The sequence below is a fragment of the Dermacentor variabilis genome, chromosome 6 (genome assembly GCF_050947875.1).
Source record: "Dermacentor variabilis isolate Ectoservices chromosome 6, ASM5094787v1, whole genome shotgun sequence".
In the NCBI taxonomy this organism is placed as follows: domain Eukaryota; kingdom Metazoa; phylum Arthropoda; class Arachnida; order Ixodida; family Ixodidae; genus Dermacentor; species Dermacentor variabilis.
The window spans coordinates 172,388,293-172,412,619 of record NC_134573.1 but is presented as its reverse complement, the minus strand read 5'-3'; the positions used below and the strand labels follow the sequence as shown (position 1 = coordinate 172,412,619).

Sequence of the window (24,327 nt, the reverse complement as noted above, 5' to 3'; positions counted from 1 at the left end):
TAAATATAATGGCGATAACAGCAGACAGCGACAGGCGCCGTGCGTTTATCAAGCAAATGGTTCTGGCGTGAGCTGCTTGCCACTGACGAATAGCTGCGCCAAACTCAGCAAACTCCCCTAGCGTCCACCATTAGAAGAAGCACTTCTTCGCTAGAGCCGCCGATGAAACAGCGGTCAAAAACATATCGCATGACCCCCGCAAATTACCTTTGTGCCATGCTATGTAGTACACACCGCTGCCGCTAGTACAGGGAGATGTGGTTCGGCCACTGCTCACATGCTCCGTTTACTTTCTGGGGCACCTGTACGGTTGCATCAGAGGTCAATCTGCTGCTCTTGCAGCCTACTAGCAGCACGCAGAAGTATGCAGCGCATGAAAATTTGCCGATGTGCATGCGTGGCACCAGGACACCAAATACGAGTGCTTCTCCAATGGAATTTTTTTTTTCTGGGATGCCAAGTTGGGGATGCAGTCCTTACACGAGTCTAAACGGTAAGTAAAAAAAAAAACATGCACACACCGACCCCAGCACATCGCTTGGCGCCAGTTGTCACTTGTGCAAAATAAGCAAGACAGAAAATTGCGGAATTTCTCAGTGTGCAACACAAGCATTATCTGCTTGCATGCATAAAATAGCCGTGACATATCGGTTAGAATGCTCAGCTCTAAAATACAAAATCACTGGCAAAATCCCAGAATGGATATCATTTTTACATTACGCTGTGCCATGTATAAAGCAAAGTGTGATCAAAATTAACATCACCTTAGCAGATAAATGCTCTGCACAGCAAAATCACCAACCCGACTGATGCCGAGTAGTGCCGACAAGTTATCCTAACACAATAATTTGGCAAGATTAATCAACGTGTGCTGTGCTCACCAGTATGTCTCAGAGTTTGCCTTGAGCAGATCCTCCTGCATGTGTTCGACTCTGACAAACCAGGAAGGCACTGCACGGTAGATCAACGGTGTGTCTGAGCGCCAGCAGAATGGATAGCTGTGCTTGGATGTGCTGTGGTTTACCAGACGACCACGGTTCTTGAGGTTCTTGATGATCTCTTTGTCAGCATCCTACATGAGCAGACAGAAACCAATGATTGTTTTCTTAACAAGCTTGCCAAGCATCGCAAGGTGTCCATAGTCAAACAAGTCTTGCTCATAGCACTGCTGGGATACATTACGTGCTTACTTCATTAGCAAGTTTTCTCTGTTAGTCAACAGAGAATAAGAGTGTAAGAAGATACCGAAGGGCACTTGCCTTGACGTATAGTCCGAGAAAGTCCTTCACAGGTGCAACAAACTTGCCACTTGCATCCACAGGACAGACAATTTCCTGTTCTTTTGTGATGGCCCCATGAGAGAGGCATACTCTGTAATCGTCCTAGTATGTGATGCAGAAAGAAAACAGTGGCAGTCATTGAGAAGTGGGCTATACATCATGAGATGTTGATCGTATTTATGGTACAGTAACTACTAAGGGTACATCAAATCAGTATACCCACACGGATTACTACTTAGGTTAGGCAGCAAGATGTCTGCCGTTACCTTTCATCAATTTATTTATACCTAATACACCATATCATCTGCTGCTTTTCTTTGAAATGCGATGTAGATTTCCTGAAGTTATACAAGACTGATGGTGTTCCCTTTCAGAGTGGAGCTTACTGTACGTAAGTCGCACAAAGTCCCCAGACCTTCTATCAATAGAGCCATGGCTCTGTGTTATACTTCAGGCTGCTTTGATTATATTTCTAGGTGCTCGTCTTTGTGAATTAGTTGTATATGAACTAGTTGCATCAAGTCATAATTTAGCTGCTAAATGCCAATAAGTGAGGTGAACAATCAGTAGAGAAAGGAAAGTAGTAAGGCATATGGTTTCACAATTATGTGGCCCAACTTCAGAAACTTATTTAATAAATATCCTGCAAGTGGCTTCGAGAAGGGTACAGTGCTGACCGAAAGTATGTGCAGAAGTTTCTATGCACGACTGGATCCCCACAATGCTAACGAAAAGCACAAACGAAATACAGTTACTAAAAAGTACGCCATCTCAAGCTTAGACTGGACAGTCTGAAGAGCAGAAGCGAAGCACTATATTTCTGTGCTTATAACCTGCCCCTCCACTTCCTACACCCTGCATTGAAATCTGTGCAACTTCACAGCAATGTGCAGTAGAGTAGCATGAAGCAGAATCTGAAGGCTAATTCTGTGCACAGCCCACCTATAGTTCTTTAATTTTAGTGCCCATTGTACGCAAGGAGTATGTTAGCTAAACTATAATAGCTCACCTTTGCTGTGCTATTCGTGCTAGTGCTGCTGCAGCTGTGATCAAGGCAAGGCAAGAAAGAAAATAAAGGGGGTGAAAAGGGTGTTGCAATCTGGGTGAACGTACCTCACCAAAATATGGTGCTTGGTGAACGACTCCTGTTCCGCTCTCAGCTGTGACATAGTTGTCACAGAACACCCTAAATGCACCTCTGGATTTGTACTGGAAGACACAAGATGAAAATGACAATTCACAGCATCTAAGAAAATTAAAGAAAGTAAGAAAAGGCACAACTCATAGTATATTACCAGTACTGCAGTAAAAATTAAATGCCCGACTGCTGTAATACACCATTAAACCTCAATGCAACGAACTTCAATATCATGAAATACTCGATATAGCAAGGTATGTAACTGTTTATAAAAATAGAAAATTCTTTGTACGCAGATGGTCAAATGGTTGGATTACTCAAGGTGTCTACCAAGTAGAAACTTCCAAATTTCCCGAGTTTTCCAAGCTTAGCACGAGTGCTTTTGCAAAATTCCTCGAGTGACACAGCACTTTATTTTATGTCAAGACGAGCTGACACCATGTCACCCGATGCTGTCACTCTCTAGTAAGCATTCTAAAATATAAAACAATTACTTAATTCAGTTTGAATAGTAAAAAGTGTTGCTTATCTTATTCAAAAAGAAAACCAAAGGAAAGGGTTAGTAATATGCATAGCAAATAAAATATATTCGAAAAAAGGAATGGTAAAACCCCATTCCAAATCGAGCCAAACATTTTCAAATACGAATAAAAAGAAGACTCATACAAAAGCAAATATTTTTCAATATGAGCAATTTCTATCAGCTGAGCAAGCTCATTGGTACGAGGCCCAAACTTTGTCACAAGTGAGATTCTTTCTCAGCAGCTGGTAAGTCAACCGTATGTCCCGACATACTCTCAGCCCGTGCACAACGCCTCAATTTCCCTGCTTTCAAGTTTATTTTGGTTCGGATAAAGGAAACCTGTGTCTCGGTGTGAACCAACACTGTTCTTTGAGCTCAAGCTCCTTCAAAGAAGCAGCAGCAAGCTTCCTTTTCTATTCATTCCTCCATGCGTCAGTCCTTTTCCTTTTCTATTCATTCCTCCATGTGTCAGTCCTTTCTGTTCTCGTCGTCCTTCTGCCGTGCATACGCCTCACAGACCATTTAAAGCATCCTCCTGGTCAGTTGTACAGTCAACGTCTGATTTTTCAGACCGCCTCAGGGCCACGAAAACGTCCGAAAAAATGAATGCATGCCTTTTACTGCCCCCAAGGGCTCAAATTGCCACAGGCATGTCTGAAAAAGCTCTGAAGGCCTGCTAGTACACTTACTAGACATATTGGTGCTCGTACTGTGACAGGAGACAGCAGGTGCACGCGTGTATAATTAAGTAACACACATTGTGTCCCGTGACAATTGCCCCTGCCCATGCTTATGCTTCACTGCGTAACATTGCCGTATCGAGGCAAAGCGGACTTTCGGGAACTGGCATTATGCAACGCATTCTGCTTTCCGAGCTTTGAAGCCAATCGTGAGGATCACAAAGGCGGAGTCGGAGCCATTGCTGACAATGGCGAATTCTTTATAAGCCATGCAATAATCATCTGATAAGCCATCCGATAAACCATCCGATAAGTCAGATTTTTATTATCTCGCCGCCTCGAACTGGTGCTCTTGCACGCAGATCCGCTGGCAGCCGTACGTCCATACATAGGTGACTACTTACTTACGTAAAGGGTCCATATAAATTTCAATATAAGAATATTTCAATAAAAAGAAGCAAATGTCTGATTCTATCAACTTTGTTATATCAAGGTTTAATCCTTTGAGGGTCAAAGACTTAAATATATGGCGCCCCGAACAAGTTCCAAATGGTCGATGCCGTATATTAACGGCACCGTCTGTATGTTCTAGAAATGCACCAATTATTCAACTCTGTTGCCCAGCAAGTGCTGCCACTCCGTGCGGATACAAGGAACTTTTTTTCCCCCCTTCCAAAGCCTCAGTTTTCATTTCACATTTTCTTTAGGGTGGCGTTGCAGCGACTGCTTACACATCTGCACGTGCATAAGTGCATGGCGGTTAGTTAGGGTTTTGTCTTGTGGGCAGCTTCTGCTTACTGAACTAATAAAAACTGATCTCTATCTGGTTTCTAAGATCTCGGAGGGTCACCACTAGATGCTCGCTTGTTTATTGTTCACGTTAGTGCGATTAGATCTATTCACAGGCCGGCCCTGGTGTATAAAAATGATGTCACTATATACGAATGATCCTGACATGCCTGCATTTCTTTTCTAAAGATTTGCAAAAACTAATTGCTCCTCAGTGGCGATGGGAAAAAGGATTATTGCAAGTTTCTAACTCGTTTCATTTTTCTGATGGGCAGACAACCATAGTTTTGTTGTGCGCGCTCACATACACGGTTTGATTATGCTATGGGTATGTGCATTGGTTGCTCTGCTGCAAGGGTGTGTAGCGGTGATTCCTCCGATGCGGACTACTGCCAAAGTGCCAAATCAGAATTTATCCATTTCAGTGTACCTACATTTTTATACTTACTAGAAATATTTATGCAAGCCCATTTGTATTTATGAGTAAACAATGCATATTCACCTAAGGAAAATATTCTTTTGTTACTTTATGGTCACTCTAAAGAAATTGCAGTAAATATTTTTTGGAATAGGTGTCTGAAGATTTTAAATCTGCAATAAAATCGTTTGACTCTGGAGGGTCACATTTGGCGGAAAAGAAAAAGGACTTCAAAGGGTCCACTGTATATTGCAAATCAGTTCTGCAGAATCAGTTCTGCGCAAGGGGGAGGAAGTGTCATGAAAGGGAAAATTGTCGTCATGCTACATTCGTGTGGATGCAAATTTTTCCCTTTCACGTACATTCCTCCACCTTGCGAGTTTCTGCAGAACTCACTTGTCATAATCAGTGTCTCTGTGCTTTGAGTTGACAATTAATTAGCCCTTGCACTGCAATACGCTAGCCTCCTGGATAGCTCAGATGGTAGAGCAACCACGCCAGAAAGGCATCAGTCCCAGGTTCGAATCCAGGACCAGGGCCAATTTTCCTCAACTGCGAAGCAACATCAGATGATGGGCACAATGAATGTTGCACTAAACTTTACTGCTAAGGGCAGTAATACTATCTCGTCATTTCTACAAAGAAAACATCACAATGTGCTGTATTTATGGAGTATATTCTCTGTGCATCTATTGCAGAGTACGTGTATTTCAAGAATGGGTACTTTCAGCACATCATTTCAGAACAAGGCTGCAAAACACTGACATTCCTTGGAGTAGCTAGCAATCAAACCTTGCATGTCTGACATGAATATCGGAGACCAATCTGACTGAATCAAGCATGACAAGCAGTACACAACACAAACCATTATTTTTGAAGACATCATTGTCATACACAAAAACCTTCACTGAAAACATACCTGTTGAAAGTATGGGAAGATTGGCTCATACTTCTTGCCAACAAGTGTGCGGCCTTTGAACCTGTGTAGGTATAGGGAAATTAAAGATGATGAAAAGCGTTTATAACACACAAATGTGAGCATGGGGCCGTATGCTGTAGCGGTTCGTTTTGGAACCGGTTCCTTTTGGTTGTTGCCATTGGTCGGCGCTTCATTGTCGTCATCCCTGGTGGGCGGGATGACAAATTTTGATGACGTCACACAGGTTGCCAATCATCTGGAAAGGAACCGGTTCCCTGCTACGAGAGGAACCGCGAAGAAGTGGTTCGCTCGAGGGTCGCGCGCGGTGGCGAGCATGATGTCGAGGGTTGCTAGTGCAACCGTGGCTGCCGGCTAGTCTCGCGCCAGCTGACGAGCCAGCACCTTGACGAGACCAGACATAGATGGCAATGGCGGCTCCTTTGGTTGTGCTAGGTTGTGCTGCTGGCGAGCGCCGAGAGGCAACGACGCAATGCGTTCGGCATGGCCGAAGAAGAGTTTCGAAGGCATTTTATGCTCTCCAAAGACATAGTGCGACGTCTTTGCGATGAGCTGGAAGAACATCTCGAACCTCAAAGATTTCGTGGTGTCGACACTACGATGAAACTGCTGTGCACGCTGCGTTTTTTTGCCACTGGGAGCTTTCAACAGTGCGTCGGGAATGAAGAAGCGATTGCACTGTCACAGCCTTCGGTCAACCGGATCATTACAGCCGTCGCCAAGGCCATTACGGTTGTGGGCAAAGAAAAAGGATGTGTTAGATTCCCATCCACGGCGCAACAGAAAGCCGCCGTCAGCTGTGCTGGCCCAACACACACGACGCCTTTGCTAGGTAGGGGTGCTCCTCGACAAATGAAACGAGTATTTTGCGCTGCCTCGCTGAAACATGAGGACCCAGCCGCCTGTCCTTGTGCGACGACATCGTTTCGGTTTCGGTGCGCGAACAAGTCCAAAACGTAAACAAAGCGAGGCAAGTTGTTTGCATAACGTATGGCACACCACCTAGTGACTAAATAATATAACAACACAAATAAAATTACAACTTCCAGTAGCCGTCTGCGCCGCAAGCTCACATTTATTACTGAAAATATATTTGCAAGTGTTCTATACAAACAAATGTTTTTTTATCAAACCAGCAACATCCTTCAATTGCTATACCGTCCCCCAACTACAAACAAAAATGATGACGTGATCTTCCGGCAGACCGCCGTTCGTTGATTGGTTCCCCTCACGCCGCCCCGTTCCACTCTTTCTCCGAGTGACATAATCCTGACGTAACAGCCAAAAGGAACCGGTTCCAAAACGAACCGCTACAGAATACGGCCAATGATGTCATAAATATAAACTTGCCTTTCTAAGATGGTGTACTCTTCTGGTTTCTTGTATAGGATGTCTAGCCGTGCTTCCATCATTATATAAACTTTGCCAGTGCTGTTGTCTGAGTAAAAGATAAATGCATTGGTTGAGAGTAGCAGTTAAACATCATGTCACTGCTTTTATGACCCATGTAATGCAACTTTTTAAAGAAAACTTTAACATAGTTCCGTGAGATTTATAAAATTGTCTTACACAACAAACTCGTGGAAGTTCAGGTTAAGTTATAAGACTAATTTGCAAGCCAAATGCCGTATTTACTCGCATAATGAGCACACTTTTTGTCAAAAAAATTGACGCAAATTCAGGGGTGAGATCATTACTCGGGTTAAATTTCCCGCGAGAAGAAAAAAGAATTTTTTCATCCCTCGTTTCCTGCGGGATGACGAACAGGTCAACAAATAGGCGGCTGCCACTGTGTGTAGTGTGGGACACCAAAACAAAAATTGCGGCCAGCGGAGCAAACCAAATGCGCCGAACCCGATTTTTTTTTCTTCTCGTGAGTACATTACGTGCATTGAAACAGTTTCTTCTGTATCAGTAATGAATAATATCGTTAATATCAGCAAGTTTGTGGGAATAACTTAGCCATGTCCACTTTGAGGGGACAGAAACAAACGGGCGCGCTTACCTGCCAGTGAGATAGAAACACATGGCCGGCATGCTGCGGAAACTGCGGCATCTGTCTTCACTACTATCCTAATACAACACATTTCCGCTAAGGGTGGGCAAATATATTAGGTGTGTTACAAGCATCGGCGTATGAATAGGGTACACTTCTAACATATCAGTGTAAACGTGGCTACTATCGTTGCCGCTCGCGAGTTGTTGCCTGTCCACGAGTGCAGATAAGAAGAATCAAAAGGCACCTTTTTGGTTGTTGTTGATCACTATTATAAAGCCTGCACATAAGAAAGGCAAGTTTGGTTGTACCTCTTTTTGTCATGGAAGTGCGGAAAGTGATGAAAGTAATGAAATGGGGCATCTACTTAAGAATGTTTGGTGTGTGCAGACGGCTTGGTTTGTCTTGAAGAGTCGTTTGCGTACCATTCGTCAGATGGCAAGCGTGATCATTATTAGCTAGACTTGGCACACAACATATCGCTGCGGCAAGTTGGGGGTGCGATCATTACGCGAGTAAATACGGTGCAGCCTCAGCATTTTCCTATAGACATTACCTGCACAGTTACGCACACTGTTTCACTTATTAAAAAGGGTGTCAAAGACAATCCCCCAGCTAATTACGAGGCATTTAGGTGCTTCTCTTTTTTTTTTAATTCTCTATTTTGAAATTTAAATATTCACGCATATCTTTCCAACTGTATGCTCACTACACTATTTGTGTATGACAAACTATGTTATGGCATGGCTGCTTGTGATGTTATATCCATATAAATTTCACACTATAATGTTTCACCATGATGTACTTTGCCTAGCTTCAGCAAATATTCCTGCCTAGTACCCAACACACTACGTAATGACTTAAGACCTGCAGCTTAGTTCATTTTAGTTTCCACTTCAATGGTGTTTGATCTCTTGTTACTGCATTTACCATAGTTTCATGATTCTAAGCACCTGCCGCTATTTTCGAAAAAAAGAAATGGAAAAAAGTTTGCATGTGAATCTTAAGCACCCCCTTTTTTGCGAGGAAGAGCATGTGGCCAAGGCTGCCTGCGCTTCCTCACTCTGCCGTCGAGCTAGAGCTGTCGGAGTCCTGACATGGTGCCGCGTCGGAGGTGCAATCTCCGGCTTCTTGCACACATCCGCCTGGATTGGCGTGTGTGTTCCCTGCCACACACGCCAATCCAGGTGGCCATGTCGTGCGTTGCTACATTCTGACGCTACAATACAGATGGTGGCATAGAACACCACAAGCTAAGCACCCCCCCCCCCCCCCAAAAAAAAAAACAGGCCTAAAGCAACCCCAGTAACATTATCAGTGCGTTTTCACATGAAGCTGGTATCGGCAGCGCTAGGCAAGTTTTGTGGGTATCACGGTCACGCACTGCCTGCTTTGTTTGGTGTCAGTATTTTTGACAGCCCCAAAAGGAAGTTGGAATGGGTTTGAAGAGGGCTTCCTACAGCTTGAAGTGCAAACAAACTGTAATCACATTTTTGCTGAAGATAATGGCAACCATAGTGCTGCAGCGGAATTCAGCGTGTCCCAAGCCTGTGTCATCGAGTGGAGGAAGCAGCGGGCAGATTATCAAGGGCGCCGCAATACGTAAAAAGTTCATGGAGCTGCACAAAGGCCGACATCCGCAAATTGCAGACTGCGAGTTTGTTTGCAGCGAATTATGCAGGGGCTTCGCTGTCATTGATAAGTAGGAACCCGGAAAGTGAGGGTGAAGACAACAGGGTACAAGAAGCAGCATGTCACAGTGATGCTGTGCATAACAGCTGACGGCCGAAAGCTTTCGCCATACATCATCCCTCAAAAGGAAAAACATGTCAAAAAATGAATGTTTTCCTAAAGATGTCATCGTAAGATTCAAGGAAAAAGGGTGGATGACAGCCGAGCTGATGTCAGATTGGATTCGAGTCGTGTGGCAGCAGTGCCTGGAACCATTGCTCGGCGGACCTGCAAAACATGCGGTCGATGCTTCTGTTGGACACGTTTCATGGCCGTCCTCTCTGGGTAAAGACCAAGCTTCAGAAGAACCATTACAACTTGGTTGTGATTCCAGGTGACATGACGCCAGTGCTTCAACCTCTCGACATTTCAATCAACAAAGCTTTTAAAGGCTAATCTTTGACAGGAGTATGAAGAGTGGGTGCAGAACCCCGACCGGAAGAAGATGGCGATGCGAAAGCTGCAGAGGGCATCCTTGTCAACCATCGCAAGGTGGATTTCGAATGCATGGAAGTGGGTCCAAGTTGACGTCGTTGCCAAGTCATTTAAGAAGTGTTCGATCACAAACCATCTCAATGGAACGGAAGATGACCTGCTCTGGCATAGTGAGAGCAGTAGCTCAAACAGTGCGACGGACCCGAATGGCACTGAGAGTGACAGAGTAGTGAGCATGGGTTCCTAGGTTCATTGTCTGAGCCTAGATATCTTTCTTTTGAATGTTTGCCAAATAAAATGTCATTTCTCATGCCCGTCTCATCAAAACACCACCACGAAAAGAAAGAGGGGATGCTTAGAGGGCAAGTATGAAAGCCAAGAACCTGTGCAAGGCCTGTTTAAGAGATAAGGTTAAGGGGAAGATCCCCATTTGACACAGCCTTAAGAGGCACCAGATACAGTAGACTTCCGTTAATTTGACTCCAGTTAATCACATTCTTCAGTAATTTCGATCCTGACCAAAGTTCCCAGCTAGTGCTCATGCATTTCTATAGGCCCAAACTTATTTTGATCCTAAAAATGGTCTTCAACAAATAACTTGAACTTGACCAGTCAGCATGCACGCACCTGACCTCCATGGTGACCTCAATAGCGACCTTTTTACTGGCAGCATCCACCTCGTTGGAGCTTAGGAAACAGTGGTTGCGTTGAACACATATTGCCTCCTATCAAAAACGCCCATTTTCAGCCTGTGTTAGGAGGATTTCCACGCAATAACAGTAGCTCACAACGTTCGATTATGGCATTCCCCAAAACCTAACCCGCATTTTTTTCCCTCTGAAATATTGGGCCACAAGTTGACTGCACGTTGCAATCGGACACGAAACATAAAACCACCTTTTCAAAATTACTGTGCTTCACCGCATAATACGTATATATTGAGGCGAAGCTGACTTTAGGAAACTGGCCACCATTGTGCAACACAAGTTGGACACTCAGCCATTTTTTTGCTAAAAAATCAGGTGTCTGTTAGATTTCTATTTTGTTTAGGAGCTTAAATCTCATTTCTATGGTAGTTTAAGTGGGTGCTCCTTTGATTCAGAGAGGTGTTCTGGCATTTTTACAAATCTTGCTTAATTCAACCTGCCGGATAATTCGATCAACTTCAGCGGTCCCATCAGGGTTGAATTAATGGACGTGGACTGTATTTTTAGCCACAGGTTACTAACCTTTCAGCTTGACGTAGATCATTTCTGGGTTGACACACAAAGCCAGATTGCTGGGAAGTGTCCAGGGTGTTGTCGTCCACGCAATCATGGCAACATTGGGCTCATCATCGAGTGGAAAATTGACGATCACTAAAAAAGCAAAGCGGGAAAGATAAACAAAACTCAAAAGATGCTTTAGCGGTCTGGCAATTAAGTGTCTGCAAATACCGCGCAAACTGTTGCATTCACATAAAATTGAAACACCGTGCCCAAGTAAAACAGTGCTGCAGTAAAAGCTTTCGAAATCCAACCCCATTTCAAATTACTAAGACTAACTTGGGGTTTAACGCCCCAAAGTAGCGCTGGGACTACATGAGATGCTGTAGTAGAGGACTACAGATTATAATTTCAACCACCTGCGCTAGTTATTGTGCACCAAATACTATAACAACAAGGGGAACCGAGTGGCTCAATTTTGTTAATCATGACCACATAAAGCCAACAGACAATGAAGCCAATTAAAGCATGAGGGAAATTAGCTGTGGCTGAAATTGTAATGTAGAAAATAATGAAGAAAAGGGAAATGAAAGTGTCCCCCGGTGAAAGCCAAACCCACAACCTCCACATTACATGTGCGTTGCATTTCTAGAGCTAGATCTAGTAAACATAAATACCCAAGTTAGTGGAAGAATTGATAGCCATTGCCGTAGCACAATTTGTAGTGCAATGCATGCGTAATTGTGGAGGTTGCAGGTTTGGCTCCCACCGGCAACAAGTCATGTTTTTGTCCATTGTCTTTTCCCTTTTCATTTTCTTCTACATTCCAATTTCAACCACTGTTAATTTTTCCAATACTTTCCTTGGCTTCATTGTCAGTTGGCTTTATGTGGTTATAAGTGAACAAGTGCTTGCATTTTGCCCCCATAGAAATGCAGTAACCACGACTGGCATTTGAACCTGTGACTTCATACTCAATAGTAGAATGCCAGAGCCACTACACATATTATATTTACTTTTTTCAACTCTTCTTTGGAATCGTTTGATCCGATTCCCTACCCCTATACAGAGTAGCATGCCAGTGGTTGTAGACGCGCCAGCAAAAATTTGTTTTTCTACTAAAGAGCCTCCCTCCCTCTCTCTGCAAGCTGTTGCTAAAAAAAAAAAAAAAAAAAACATAACCACGCAAAACAGTTCAAGCATACCTGCAGGATCCACAACTTCTTTGTAGTTCTGGCCCGACTCAAAGTTGGATAGGGGTGTGTTGCAGGCTGTCGAGTAAGGCATCACCTGGCATTGGCGAATAGACAAAGAATTAGGGCAGAACTCCAAACAAAACTAAGGGAACATCAGAATTATGCACATGATCCCTACCCTTCATCACAGCAAAAGCCAGTGGCTGGTAGACAAGTGAAGAAAAAAAGAAAAAGTGAGATAAATATTATGTTACACTGACTTGTCAATTTATTTTTCTTTGGCAGTTGTGCCTAGAGCACCATCATAGCAAATTGCACTAGTAATCCTCCAATACTTCTCCAGCAGAGCCGCCATCAAGTTTTATCAACTTATTAGTTGCTGCAAACCAATGATGTATCTTAGTGCATGATCATAAAAATTTTCGCTCTTCTATTATCAAATCTATCAAGTGCCCCATAAAACACAATGATAGTAATAATGATGCCAACAGAAAATGTAACTGGATTTTGTTTCACAGGAGTCAAGATTTGCAGCTCTAAACACCTATTCAAGAATGAATTGCTGGGCCAGTTGGTTCATGTTTAAAGTGAAAACCAAGACACAGGACCAGGAGACGCACACACAGTCGGTGGCAGCTGTATGTGTGTGTGCCTCCTTCTAGTACTTGCCCCCCCCCCCCCCCCTTTTTTTTTCATGAATCTGCAGGTTACAAAGGGAAGTAAAATCTAACAGAAAAACATGAGGTGGAGGAGTCCATCTTTCTCAGCACCATAATTGGGAGTTCACAGCCCAAAAGTTTGGGAGCAACAAACTAACTTCACCCTGATCCATTTTAATTTCTGTTAATGCCATGACAGTCCTTGCTACTTTGACATTATGTCTAGGTATGAGGAAGCTATGCACTCAATGCTGAAGCCAGCCAGTGGATTTTATCAGTAATTTTTACCAGTGTTCTAAATGTACTCATAATGTAAGGAATGTACACGTAGGAATGCTTACTCCAGTCTGTTGTTCGCATACAAATTTACAATGTCAGCAACTTGTCAAATGAAGCGTAATGAATCACAGCTGCAAGAAAAAATTTGAACTGCTTTTGGCTCAGCAGCAGCATAGTAAATGTGTGTTTAATCTCACATGTATTAGTGGCTTCAATCAATGAAAGTGTGACAGATTTGCCACAAGAAGACAAGCTTCTCGCTTCAATCTAGCCCTTTGCATCGAGGAAGGTCTAATATCTTAAAGCAGCTCAGTATGACAATGCTAGCGAGAAAGATAGCCACTAAATTGCAGTAAAATTCGCCTCCTCTAGACAATTTGATTTGAAACCTCACACAGAAACTGCCAGGTACATCATTAGCAGTTCACTGAGCATATATAATAGAGTAGGCTTGCCTTGACTCCTTTGTAGACAAGGCCCTTGTTGTACAGCTGCTTGAAGATAAACCACACAGACTCCATAAACCAAGGGTACATTGTCTTGTAGTCATTTTTGAAGTCAATCCAACGTCCCATTCTTGTGACAATGGTCTGAAAAGTACAGAAGCAGTTGCAGTGACCACTCAACTTTCTGCCACATAACACAGTGCAATTCCTTGTACCATGAGTGTTACAACAGTCAATCATAACTAAAAAAATTGCAAGGAACAAAACAGCTAGGTTCCTACTATAGTTACAAGTGGCCATTATTGTTAACAAGGTCAAACACATGACAGCACTTTGCTATCCTCTGTACTGCATCATCATCATCATCATCCTGGCTACACCTACTGCAGGGCAAAGGCCTCTCCCACACTTCTCCAACTACCCTGGTCATGTGCGAATTGTGGCCCTGTTGTCCCTGCAAATTTCTTAATCTCATCCGCCCACCTAACTTTCTGCCGCCCCCTGCTACGCTTCCCTTCTCTTGAATCCAGCCCGTAACCCTTAATGACCATCGGTTATCTTCCCTCCTCATTACAAGTCCTGCCCATGCCCATTTATTTTTCTTGATTTCAACTAAGATATCACTAACTCGCGTTTGTTCCCTCACCCAATCTGCTTCTTTCTTATCCCTTAACGTTACACCCATCATTCTTCTTTCCATAGCTCGTTGCATTGTGCTCAATTTAAGTTGAATCCTTTTCGTAAGCCTCTAGGTTTCTGCCCCGTAGGTGAGTACTGGTAAGACACAGCTGTCATACACTTTTCTCTTGAGGGATAACGCGATCTGCTGTTCAGGATCTGAGAATGCCTGCCAAACGCACCCCAGCCCATTCTTATTCTTCTGATTATTTCAGTCTCATGATCCGGATCTGCGGTCACTACCTGCCCCAAGTAGATGTATTCCCTTACCACTTCCAGTGCCTCGCTACCTATCGTAAACTGCTGTTCTCTTCCGAGTCTTTTAAACATTACTTTAGTTTTCTGCAGATTAATTTTTAGACCCACCCTTCTGGTTTGCCTCTCCAGGTCAGTGAGCATGCATTGCAATTGGTCCCCTGAGTTACTAAGCAAGGCAATATCGTCAGCGAATCGCATGTTACTAAGGTATTCTCCATTAACTCCTATCCCCAATTCTTCCCAATCCAGGTCTTGGAATACCTCCTGTAAACATGCTGTTAATAGCATTGGAGAGATTGTATCTCCCTGCCTGATGCCCTGCATATACAACCCTAAAGCCTGTGATATAAGAGGGAAGACTGTTTCGTATGGAGTGGGCCTTGACACTAAATAAAGCTGAATGACGCTCGGCTTTTACTTCCCAAAACCACACTTCAGTCGCATGGAAATTCTTTTATGGTAGGCTCAGGATTAATTTTAGCTGCTTGGAGCTCTTTGAATTTTTTTTAATATCTTTGCATGTGGGCACCTTTTGAGTTCCCATGGCCTTGTTCTTGTAACCCTTTCCTCGGCATTAAATGGCATAGATACCGCGGCATGGCTAAGGAGGAATTATTAAGCTATCTTTATTTGCAGTGCAGTCAATTGATATATAAAGCTAAATAATTCGGCTTGGCCTTCAAAATTAGGTTTGTGGCTAGAAAGCAATGTGCCGTGCTTGCCTTTGGAAATAGAACCGTATCTAAAGGAAATGGTTGCACGAAGATTCTTGAATAAAGTAATGGATGTGTATGTGCAAACTGCATATGAAGCAACAAACATACACCACATAGCACAGCAATGCTGTTCAAGTGGAGCTCACTTGTACAACAAACTACTGCAGCAAACTATATGCATACCCACATGAAATACAGAATTGACTGATGTTGAGCTGGTCAACTATAATATATTTACATAATAGTTTGAGCAGCACAATAAGAAAAAAATGATAACGGTAGATTACTGTCCAGTTTCAAGCAGGCCACATCAACAAGTAATGCTGAATGATCCATGGCTTTTACATCCCAAAACTACTTTGGTCCCATGGAGCACTGTAGTTATGGGCTCTGCATTGATTTCAACCACCCCTTACAGAACATTGAAATTCTTAAAAACAGCTCATTTTTATTTTTGGTGTGTGAATGTCTCTGAACCTGTATTCTAGTACATAGCTGCATTACAACTTGCAAACTGTTTGCAAGAACTTGCCCTTAAGTGCTTTTTGTATCACTATGGCTTAATTCTTTGTTTCTGTTTCTATCATGCACATAGGAACAGAGGAGTAGTTGACACCTCTAAGAGGCACATTCTCCGTATATACATTTAGTTAAAAAAAAAGAAAAGGAAAGAAAGACGACTTGTTAACAAAAGAGACATGGCTTGTAGCAGCAAGTTGAATGAATGATGTGACTGATGGAGAGATATTGCTTTAGGTTAACTGGTTCCAGCAAGCTGTGAGAGTACAAGGTTATTAAGATGGCACCCTCTGGCAAAGCAAACAACCATAACATAAAAGCAATGCTTACCTCCCATTCTTCTGAATACCGCATGACGATCTTTCGGCACTCAGCATTGTAGTTCTCAATCCCCAGCTTTTTTACATCATCGGGACCTTTGATACCAAGGGCTTTATCAATCTCGTATTCCTAAAGTACAGAAAGATAAAGTAAATTACCTGGAATGTGAAGATGACATTCTTGCTGCAAAACCAGACAGAGACAACGCTCACATGATCCTCTAATCAATAGCAACTAACAAGAGCTTGTAAAAAATCATGCCAGTAGGGCACTCATGTGCTTACAAAGATTTAGCAAAGTGTATTCATAGACCTGCAATCACACATTTAGGCATGATAAAGGCACTAGCATATGAAACAAACAGTGAAGCACAAGACACTTAGCATTTGCTACTGCCTGTAGTACATACAAGCCAGTGTGTTAATGTTCAAAGATGAAACAAAAGTAAGGGAATACAAAACTTACCACAGGCAGCCCATGACAGTCCCAACCAAAACGGCGTTCAACATAAAAGCCAGACTGGTGTGCAAATCTTGTCACGATGTCCTTAATAGTGCCTGCTAATATGTGCCCATAATGTGGTAATCCAGTTGCAAATGGTGGGCCATCAAAAAATGAATACCTAGAAAAACAGAAATAGAAATAGGCTTAGAGGCTCACCTGAATCACTTTAATCTAGCTGCTGGTACAAGAAAGCAAGGCGAAATGACTGAGGTATCACAAGAACAATCCTAAACTTATGTAACACGGGTGTCACACGGCGCCCTTTCGAGCGCGATCGGTATCGAATGTTTCGGTAACAACTGCCTCCTTTGCGCAAGCTGCGGGAGGGAGCCAATCGCGGTTGAGAATTGCGATCCTGATGTGACACCGGTATAATTCGGTATGTCCATATTGGTCGGTTCCAAATCACAATTCACAAAATGAAAACTTTTGAGAAAGGTTTATCAGTGGTAGAATTATAATCACAACAGATTGCTCAACACCAATTTTTGTTATTGTTCTGTAACACGGGCATTGTCTAGCGTACCCGAGTCTATGGTGACCGAATTGAATGCATATTCGGCAAAGCATGCCCGCCTCCACCCTTCACTTCGATTCAGCTATACTCGCACTTCCCGTTTCGATCACGGTCCATATGTTAAATGCTGGTAAACATCACATCAACAAGGATCAAAATTGTCCGTGTGGTAGGGGTATACGGCCCGAAATGTTAAACCTTAAGCCACAGAATAACACAGCTTTTTCAACTCCACAATCGATACATACAGCGTGCTAACGACGGCAAATTATATTCTTCGTATGAAACCTTAATCACAGAAAACTTACATAAAAGCCCCCAAGCTGCATAATATAGGCGGTTCATGTTTCTTTGTATAACAGGTCAGGAAGTCCGCTTACTGCGCAGCAGTCTCAAGGCTCGCTCACAAACGTGCCGCGGTGGCTGAAGCGTGATGCGACGGACGACCACATACCTTGGCCGGGATTTGGAAAGTTTCAGACTCGTCTGAAACGCGTCAATCTCCTTCCAAAGCTTGAGGATAGTCTCTTCCTCAGCCGAGAAGTTGACGTTTTCTGGAACTTGCTGCATCCCTGTCCTCGCTCGGAAGGGATCTGGAAAACGGACGGCATAGGGAAAAGCGAGTGATGCAACTTTGCCAGCGTAGTAGTCACCGAGAACTGGTGTCTACAGCTCGTGAAAGCGGGGAATCACGGCGCGCACACTGCACGGACCGCTTCGCGTGGCATTTCGCGTAACGGGCACTGGCGGACAATCGACAGCGATTATCTCACGGTCGCTCTCAACACAACGTCATGACGGCCACTCGATGCGACCCAGTCGCGGTCCTCGTGCACCTTCACTCAAAGACAAGAGAGAAGTGAAAGGCTAACCGCAACACCGGTTTTAGGTAAGCGCATGGAATTGTCAATCCTAAGAGTGACCACTGTGATAGTGGTCAATCGCAGACTTACTTGAGCGCAGGCGAAAACCCAATGAATGAAAAGCGCACTATCGCAGCAAACACGTCCCGGCCGCGCCGGTGTCAGCAGGAGTCAGAGCCTAGACACAAAAGCCGAAGACCGAGCCAGCCGAGCCGAGTCGTACCGCGCATGTACCACGCAGTTGCGTTGGTCGCGTAGTTACGTACGGCCATTACGTCGTAAATTCCAGTTTTATAATTTACGAAGTTATAGCTTAAACTTTGCCGTTAAATTTTATATGTAAATATTTACATTTATGAAATTTGTTTGAGTGCGATGGTTCGCACTTGGCAGGTCAGATTCGTGTTTTGAAAGCCCGCCAATTTTAAACCAGTTCTAACAGCGAGTGGACGGACGTACGGACGTACGGGAAGAACTTTAATATTAGAGTAAAGGACCTGCGAGGGCTCAGGCCACCCGGACAGTGAGCAAAATTTCACTACTGTATAACGTACTTAGACATGAAGAATAGTGAAAAGAGACAAGTCGAACATACTGATAAGAAATACACAAATTGGCAATAGGACTACCGCCAACCACTTCAACACAAGAAAACTGCTGAAATTGAGAGTACATAATAGACATAATACCCGGGGAGAAGTGGCGGAGGCTCACAAGACGAACCAAATCGAAAGGCTAAAACTTATTACTGCCGGTGGAGCTCTTCTCAGAAGACTTCGATACCCTGTCGAAGAACACAACAGTCCACAACGTGTACCCCCCACCCTGAGAGCAAATACAGCGTCCTGAATATTTGGCTGCGTGAAAAAAATATATATATATATTTTGCACTCACCGCTGCACTGTTCTTGCTCAAACTTTGCAGAAGGATCGCATCTTGTTGTGTGCTTCGTTTAGTATTACACTTGGCACGTTTATCGGAATGTCCAACAGTCCACTTTGTGACTTCTGCGGGTGCAATGAAACAATCGTGCACCTTCTTTGTCAGTGCTCTCGTTTCAACCCGCAAAGAGCAGTCCTCTCAGCCACCCTAGACAAACTGGACAAGCGCCCAATGACGGAAAACAAGATCCTTGGAAACTGGCCTACGCGAACATCAGCTTGATCGGCTATGAAGGCGCTGCTGCGGCATTTAAAAGAGAGTGTGTGAGAACTTTATTTAGGTCCCGAGGGGAAATCAATCCGGCGGCTCCACCCAGGTCGGGGCCGCTAGACAGAGTCCTTCGGCGACGGCCCTCTGGACAGCCTTGAGCTGAGCGATGAGCTCTGTGCTTCTGAGCGCAGAGTCCCAGGAAGACTGGGCTGGGACTCGGCAATTTAAAAGACACTGGACTTTCTGACAGATTGCGACTTCACTGTGTGACGCAGGATTGTACGGCGACACAGTATAACACTAGGAAAGCCTTTGCGGGCTGCGCGACAGAGCCCACAGAAAGCTTGTATGTGCAGTTTCTTTTTTCTTTTAATCCTTCTCTCACCTATCGCATCCCATTGCCCCTCCCCCAGTACAGGGTAGCCAAGCGGAGATGATCTCTGGTTAACCTTAGTTAACCTCCCTTTCCTTTGCCTTTCTCTCTTGGCACGGTTAGTCGCCTGTTTTTTTTTTTTTTTTAAAGACAGAAATGAGAAACCATTTTCGCCTATGGGAAAAATGGCGTCTGAAAAGCCGGCCCTAGCAGACGTGCCGCCGCCTGCAGCAGGAAGCTGCTGCTTCGTAGACGAAACGGCATCTTGAAATCGGCCGTTCACGCGGCCGATTTGTACATTGAAACTTTGGAGATGCGCTTAAGACACAGGATGTGGTACCAACCTAGCCATTTTAAGAGTTTCATAGTTAGCAAGCCGCACTCAAGCAGGGGACGCAAACAGTATGGTGCACAAAAGAACACAATGCGAGCACAAAAGGGCACGAATACTTCTTTATCTTCACAAATTTGCATTTTACGCATGAGTCAGAGCAAGCTAGCTTTGATCATTTTGATACGTATTTAGCACTGAACTGGAAATACACTCAAATATTGTAATTATCGTTAGATCAACGCAAGCCATTCTTCAGCTTAGTCAAAAACTACATACCAAGTGCACAAAAGGAACAAATTTATTTCACACACACACAAAATAAAGCACACACATACAGATGACGGTGTGAGCTATGTACATGTGACAAAGCTAGTAAGAGGCACAAAGCAAGGCCAGCTCAGTCAACCTCCTCCATGCGAGATGCGTCTTCATCATCGCCTTCCAACGGTGGCATCTCGTCCACTGTGGGTCCCGCCGATGTGTTGTCTCCGGCCCCAGCTACTTCATCCTCGTCAATTCCCAGGCCGAGCTTAATCATGCGATAGATGCGGTCTGCGTGAAGCTGAGGGTCTTCGAGTGCAAAGCCCGAGCAGAGCAGCGCAGTTTCGAAAAGTAGCATGACGAGGTCCTTAACAGCCTTGTCGTTGCGGTCGGCATCGGCCTTCTGACGGAGGTTCTCCATGACAGGGTGGTCAGGGTTTACCTCGAGGTGCTTCTTGGCCGCCATGTAGCCCATGGTGCTGGAGTCTCGCAGAGCCTGCGCCTTCATGATCCGCTCCATGTTTGCAGTCCAGCCGTACTGAGATGTCACGATGCAGCACGGAGACTTTACTAGCCGGTTGGACACGATCACCTTCTCAACCTTTTTGTCCAGGATGTCCTTCATGACCTTGCACAAGTTCTCAAACTTTGCTTTGTTCTCTTCCTGGCGCTTCTTCTCTGCCTCGTCCTCGGGCAGCTCGAGACCTTCTTTGGTGACCGAGACCAGAGTCTTGCCGTCGTACTCCTTCAGCTGCTGCACGCAGTATTCGTCGATGGGTTCGATCATGTAGATGACCTCAAGGCCACGCTCGCGTACCCGCTCAACGAAGGCAGAGTTTGCCACCTGGTCCTTGGACTCGCCAGTGATGAAGTAGATGTGCTTCTGGTTCTCCTTCATGCGCGATGTGTAATCCTTCAGAGAGCACATCTCATCCCCAGAAGCGGAAGTGTAGTAGCGAAGGAACTCTGCCAGCTTCTTGCGGTTCTGAGAGTCCTCATGGATGCCAAGCTGCAGCAAGAATTAAAGTAAGAGGGTTAAAGATGTGCATCCGAGTAACTGTTGCAAGTATTGTGCTAGATATGAGCTATGTGCGACATATGCAAAAACAGCAATGGGGATGTTTTTTTTTTAAAGTGAATTTTACAGTTAAGGCCTACGTTATCTGCAATAAGAAAATACATGTGGAATAAGCCTGCTAATGATGTCAGCACGTACAAAAGAACGCGCCAATCGGCATACAGAGAGAGGCCCTGACGGATCCGAGCCATACTCAATTATGTGCTCCCATATGCACATCAGAGCGCAGACACCGGAACCTAGGAAGGAGTTCAACATCCGCGCTGGTGCGCAGTGCGTTATGAGCAGAAAGATTGGGAGGGGGGGGGGGGGGCACGAAAAATGGCGAGTGGCCTACCTTCATGTTCTTGCTGAATTGTTCGTAGAACTTCTTGAACATGTCCCGGTCCTCGGCGATGCTGTCGATGAGCTCGAGACACTTCTTGACGAGGTTCTTCCTGATCACCTTGAGGATCTTGTTCTGTTGGAGCATCTCACGGGAAATGTTGAGCGGCAGGTCCTCGGAGTCGACGACACCCTTGACGAAGTTCAGGTACTCCGGGATGAGGTCCTCGCAGTTGTCCATGATGAAGACCCGGCGCACGTACAGCTTAATGTTGTTCTTCTGCTTGCGGTTCTCGAACAAGTCGAAAGGCGCGCGCTTGGGCACGAAGAGCAGCGCGCGGAATTCGAGCTGGCCTTCCACCGAGAAGTGCTTCACAGCCAGGTGGTCCTCCCAGTCGTTGGTCAGAGACTTGTAGAACTCTCCGTACTCCTCCTGTGAAATGTCGTCGGGGTTGCGCATCCAGATTGGCTTCGTCTTGTTCAGTTCCTCATCCTCGGAGTACTTCTCCTTGATCTTTTTCTTCTTTTTCTTGTCCTTGTCGGCCGACTCGTCGTCATCCTCGACGTCCTCGATTTTGGGCTTGCCCTCCTCGTCGGGCTTCTCGTCCTCGGTCTTTTCCTCTTTCTCCTTTTCTTCCTCTTCGTCGTCTGAGACTTCCTTCTCGCGTTCCTTCTGCACCAACAGGCGGATCGGGTAGCCAATGAACTGTGAGTGTTTCTTGACGACGTCCTTGATACGCCTCTCCTCCAGGTACTCCATCTGGTCCTCCTTCAGGTGGAGCACGATCTTGGTCCCGCGTCCGAGGGGCTCGCTGTTGTCGGTGCGAATGGTGAACGAACCGCCGGCCGACGACTCCCACGTGTACTGCTCGTCGTCGTTGTGCTTAGAGGTGACGGTCACCTTGTCGGCGACGAGGTAGGCCGAGTAGAAGCCTACGCCGAACTGGCCGATCATGCTGATGTCGGCGCCGGCCTGCAGCGCCTCCATGAACGCCTTTGTGCCAGACTTGGCGATGGTACCCAGGTTGTTGATCAGGTCCGCCTTAGTCATGCCGATGCCGGTGTCGATAATAGTCAGGGTGCGGTCGTCACGGTTGGGGACAATCTTGATGAAAAGCTCCTTCTGGGCATCGAGCTTGCTCGGGTCCGTAAGCGACTCGTAGCGGATCTTGTCCAGAGCATCCGAAGAGTTGGATATCAATTCACGCACGAAAATCTCTTTGTTCGAGTAGAAGGTGTTGATGATCAGGCTCATCAACTGGGCGATCTCCGCCTGGAAGGCGAAGGTCTCCACCTCCCCAGAGTCATCTATGCGTGTTTCCTCGGGCATCTGCACAGATGAACAAAATCGATTACGAGCACTGCAGAGTTCGCGTTCGTCACACAGATTTCAAAGTACGCTCAAAACAAAAAAACAAGAACGAGAATGAATGCGCGCTATTAAAGGTAAAAATAAATTCGATGAAGGCGACATTGTCGCCAAATATGTCACATTATGGCGTTAGCAAAGCATTAGGGGCGTTGGCAAAATATTACGGCACGTTAATGAAGCCACAGTGCAGCAAACACATTCGTAAAGAATTTTGCAGCTGCAGATAACAAACGCGTAGAAAATATATGCACAACGTCGCGTATTCGGACACGTTGAATTGCATCTGCACTTACTTTGACGAAAATGCGTCACTGAAACCGCCGCTTGGCTCCGAAACAAAGCAACGCTGACACTAAATCGATGAATGACGAACAAACGTGCACGCCGCCGTCAACCGGCTTTTCTAGGACGACAGAATGTTCTAGGCCGCTGCCTCCTTGACGTAGTGCTCCGCACTTCCGGTGCAGATGCTTACGGTTCACAATAAATTTTACAAAAGTATTTTTACCCAGTGTTAGTGTCAAATTATGCGTGTTAATTTACTCAGCAATAATACTTTGTTTATTTTAACTCTATGAATAAAATACGCGCACTTAATTTGTAGGAACTATTTACCGGAAACAGTATTATGCAGAGACGTCTCGAATTTTCTAGAAGCTTCGAGAAAACTGTTCGCGAAAAGTAGTCCTTGTTCCGGCGGAAGTCGATATAAATGGTGACGTCATATATCGTCCTCGTTCTTTTTTACCGGGGAAGTTTGTTGGATAAAAATAAAAGTAACAATTAAACATATATTTTTGTTCCCAGTGAACACGCGAGCGGGCGGCTTTGCCAAAGAAGACCTATAATAGATGGTTTCGCTTCGAGGCGTGCTACTGCAGCTGCTGCAGCCATAGAGTTTGTAGGAAACTCTATGGCTGCAGCCACCATGGCCACGAATGAAAGCAAGTTCTCGCAAGCAAATCCTCCGAGATATAAAGCGCCTGCGTGCGTAATCTCAAAGGCCATAGCGCGGCGTGGCTTCGTGTCGTCTGCTAGCCACCGTAGTCTGGTCCGCGCGCGCCAGACTCGTGTTGCGGTGCAGCGAACTTCACTCTCAAGAGCATACGCTTGCCTCTTCAAGGCAGTCATTGCATCTAAACGGCCGTTGAATCCCCCACCCCACCCCCCCTAGTCAAATGAGCTGCATCGACACCAGCAAAATGTGTCCTTTGACGGAGAAGGGTTTGGCTTTTCGGGTAATTGATGGTGATAGCAATAGAAGGCAAAGAGCTTTTACACTACATAAATATTTACTGACGTCGATGCAGTTCATTGGGATGTCAATGGCGAAACCGCTTGCCT

The 24,327-nt window shown here is 44.9% G+C and overlaps 2 protein-coding genes across 4 annotated transcripts in view; both read right to left on the bottom strand.

The window, feature by feature from the left end:
- The window catches only part of IleRS (Isoleucyl-tRNA synthetase), a 63,836-nt gene extending 45,546 nt beyond the window's left edge, over positions 1-18,290 (bottom strand). For all 3 annotated transcript variants that reach the window (XM_075696800.1, XM_075696802.1, XM_075696801.1), the window contains exons 1-12: positions 18,179-18,290; positions 17,680-17,818; positions 16,670-16,826; positions 16,214-16,333; positions 13,722-13,856; positions 12,338-12,422; positions 11,157-11,285; positions 7,116-7,203; positions 5,748-5,808; positions 2,394-2,489; positions 1,260-1,382; positions 882-1,072 (exon numbers count right to left, since the gene is read on the bottom strand). In XM_075696800.1, coding sequence (XP_075552915.1) covers positions 882-1,072; positions 1,260-1,382; positions 2,394-2,489; positions 5,748-5,808; positions 7,116-7,203; positions 11,157-11,285; positions 12,338-12,422; positions 13,722-13,856; positions 16,214-16,333; positions 16,670-16,826; positions 17,680-17,795 — 1,301 coding nt within the window. In that variant the 5' untranslated portion in view covers positions 17,796-17,818; positions 18,179-18,290. The remainder of the gene's footprint in view (positions 1-881; positions 1,073-1,259; positions 1,383-2,393; positions 2,490-5,747; positions 5,809-7,115; positions 7,204-11,156; positions 11,286-12,337; positions 12,423-13,721; positions 13,857-16,213; positions 16,334-16,669; positions 16,827-17,679; positions 17,819-18,178) is intronic.
- Positions 18,291-20,228: 1,938 nt separating this feature from the next.
- On the bottom strand, positions 20,229-23,432 carry LOC142585791 (heat shock protein HSP 90-alpha-like). The gene is made up of 3 exons (XM_075696799.1): positions 23,277-23,432; positions 21,625-22,941; positions 20,229-21,218 (listed from the first exon to the last, which is right to left on the bottom strand). The coding sequence occupies exons 2-3, from the start codon at positions 22,939-22,941 to the stop codon at positions 20,346-20,348; spliced, it is 2,190 nt and encodes a 729-aa protein (XP_075552914.1). The 5' UTR covers positions 23,277-23,432; the 3' UTR covers positions 20,229-20,345.
- Between the last annotated feature and the right edge of the window lie 895 nt (positions 23,433-24,327).

Bases quoted from the DNA above. Each gene is read 5' to 3' on its own strand.
- LOC142585791 (XM_075696799.1), bottom strand. From the start codon at position 22,941: ATGCCCGAGGAAACACGCATAGATGACTCTGGGGAGGTGGAGACCTTC. The intron at 21,219-21,624 runs GTAGGCCACTCG...TTCTTGCTGCAG, and splicing joins AATTCAGCAAGAACATGAAG to CTTGGCATCCATGAGGACTC.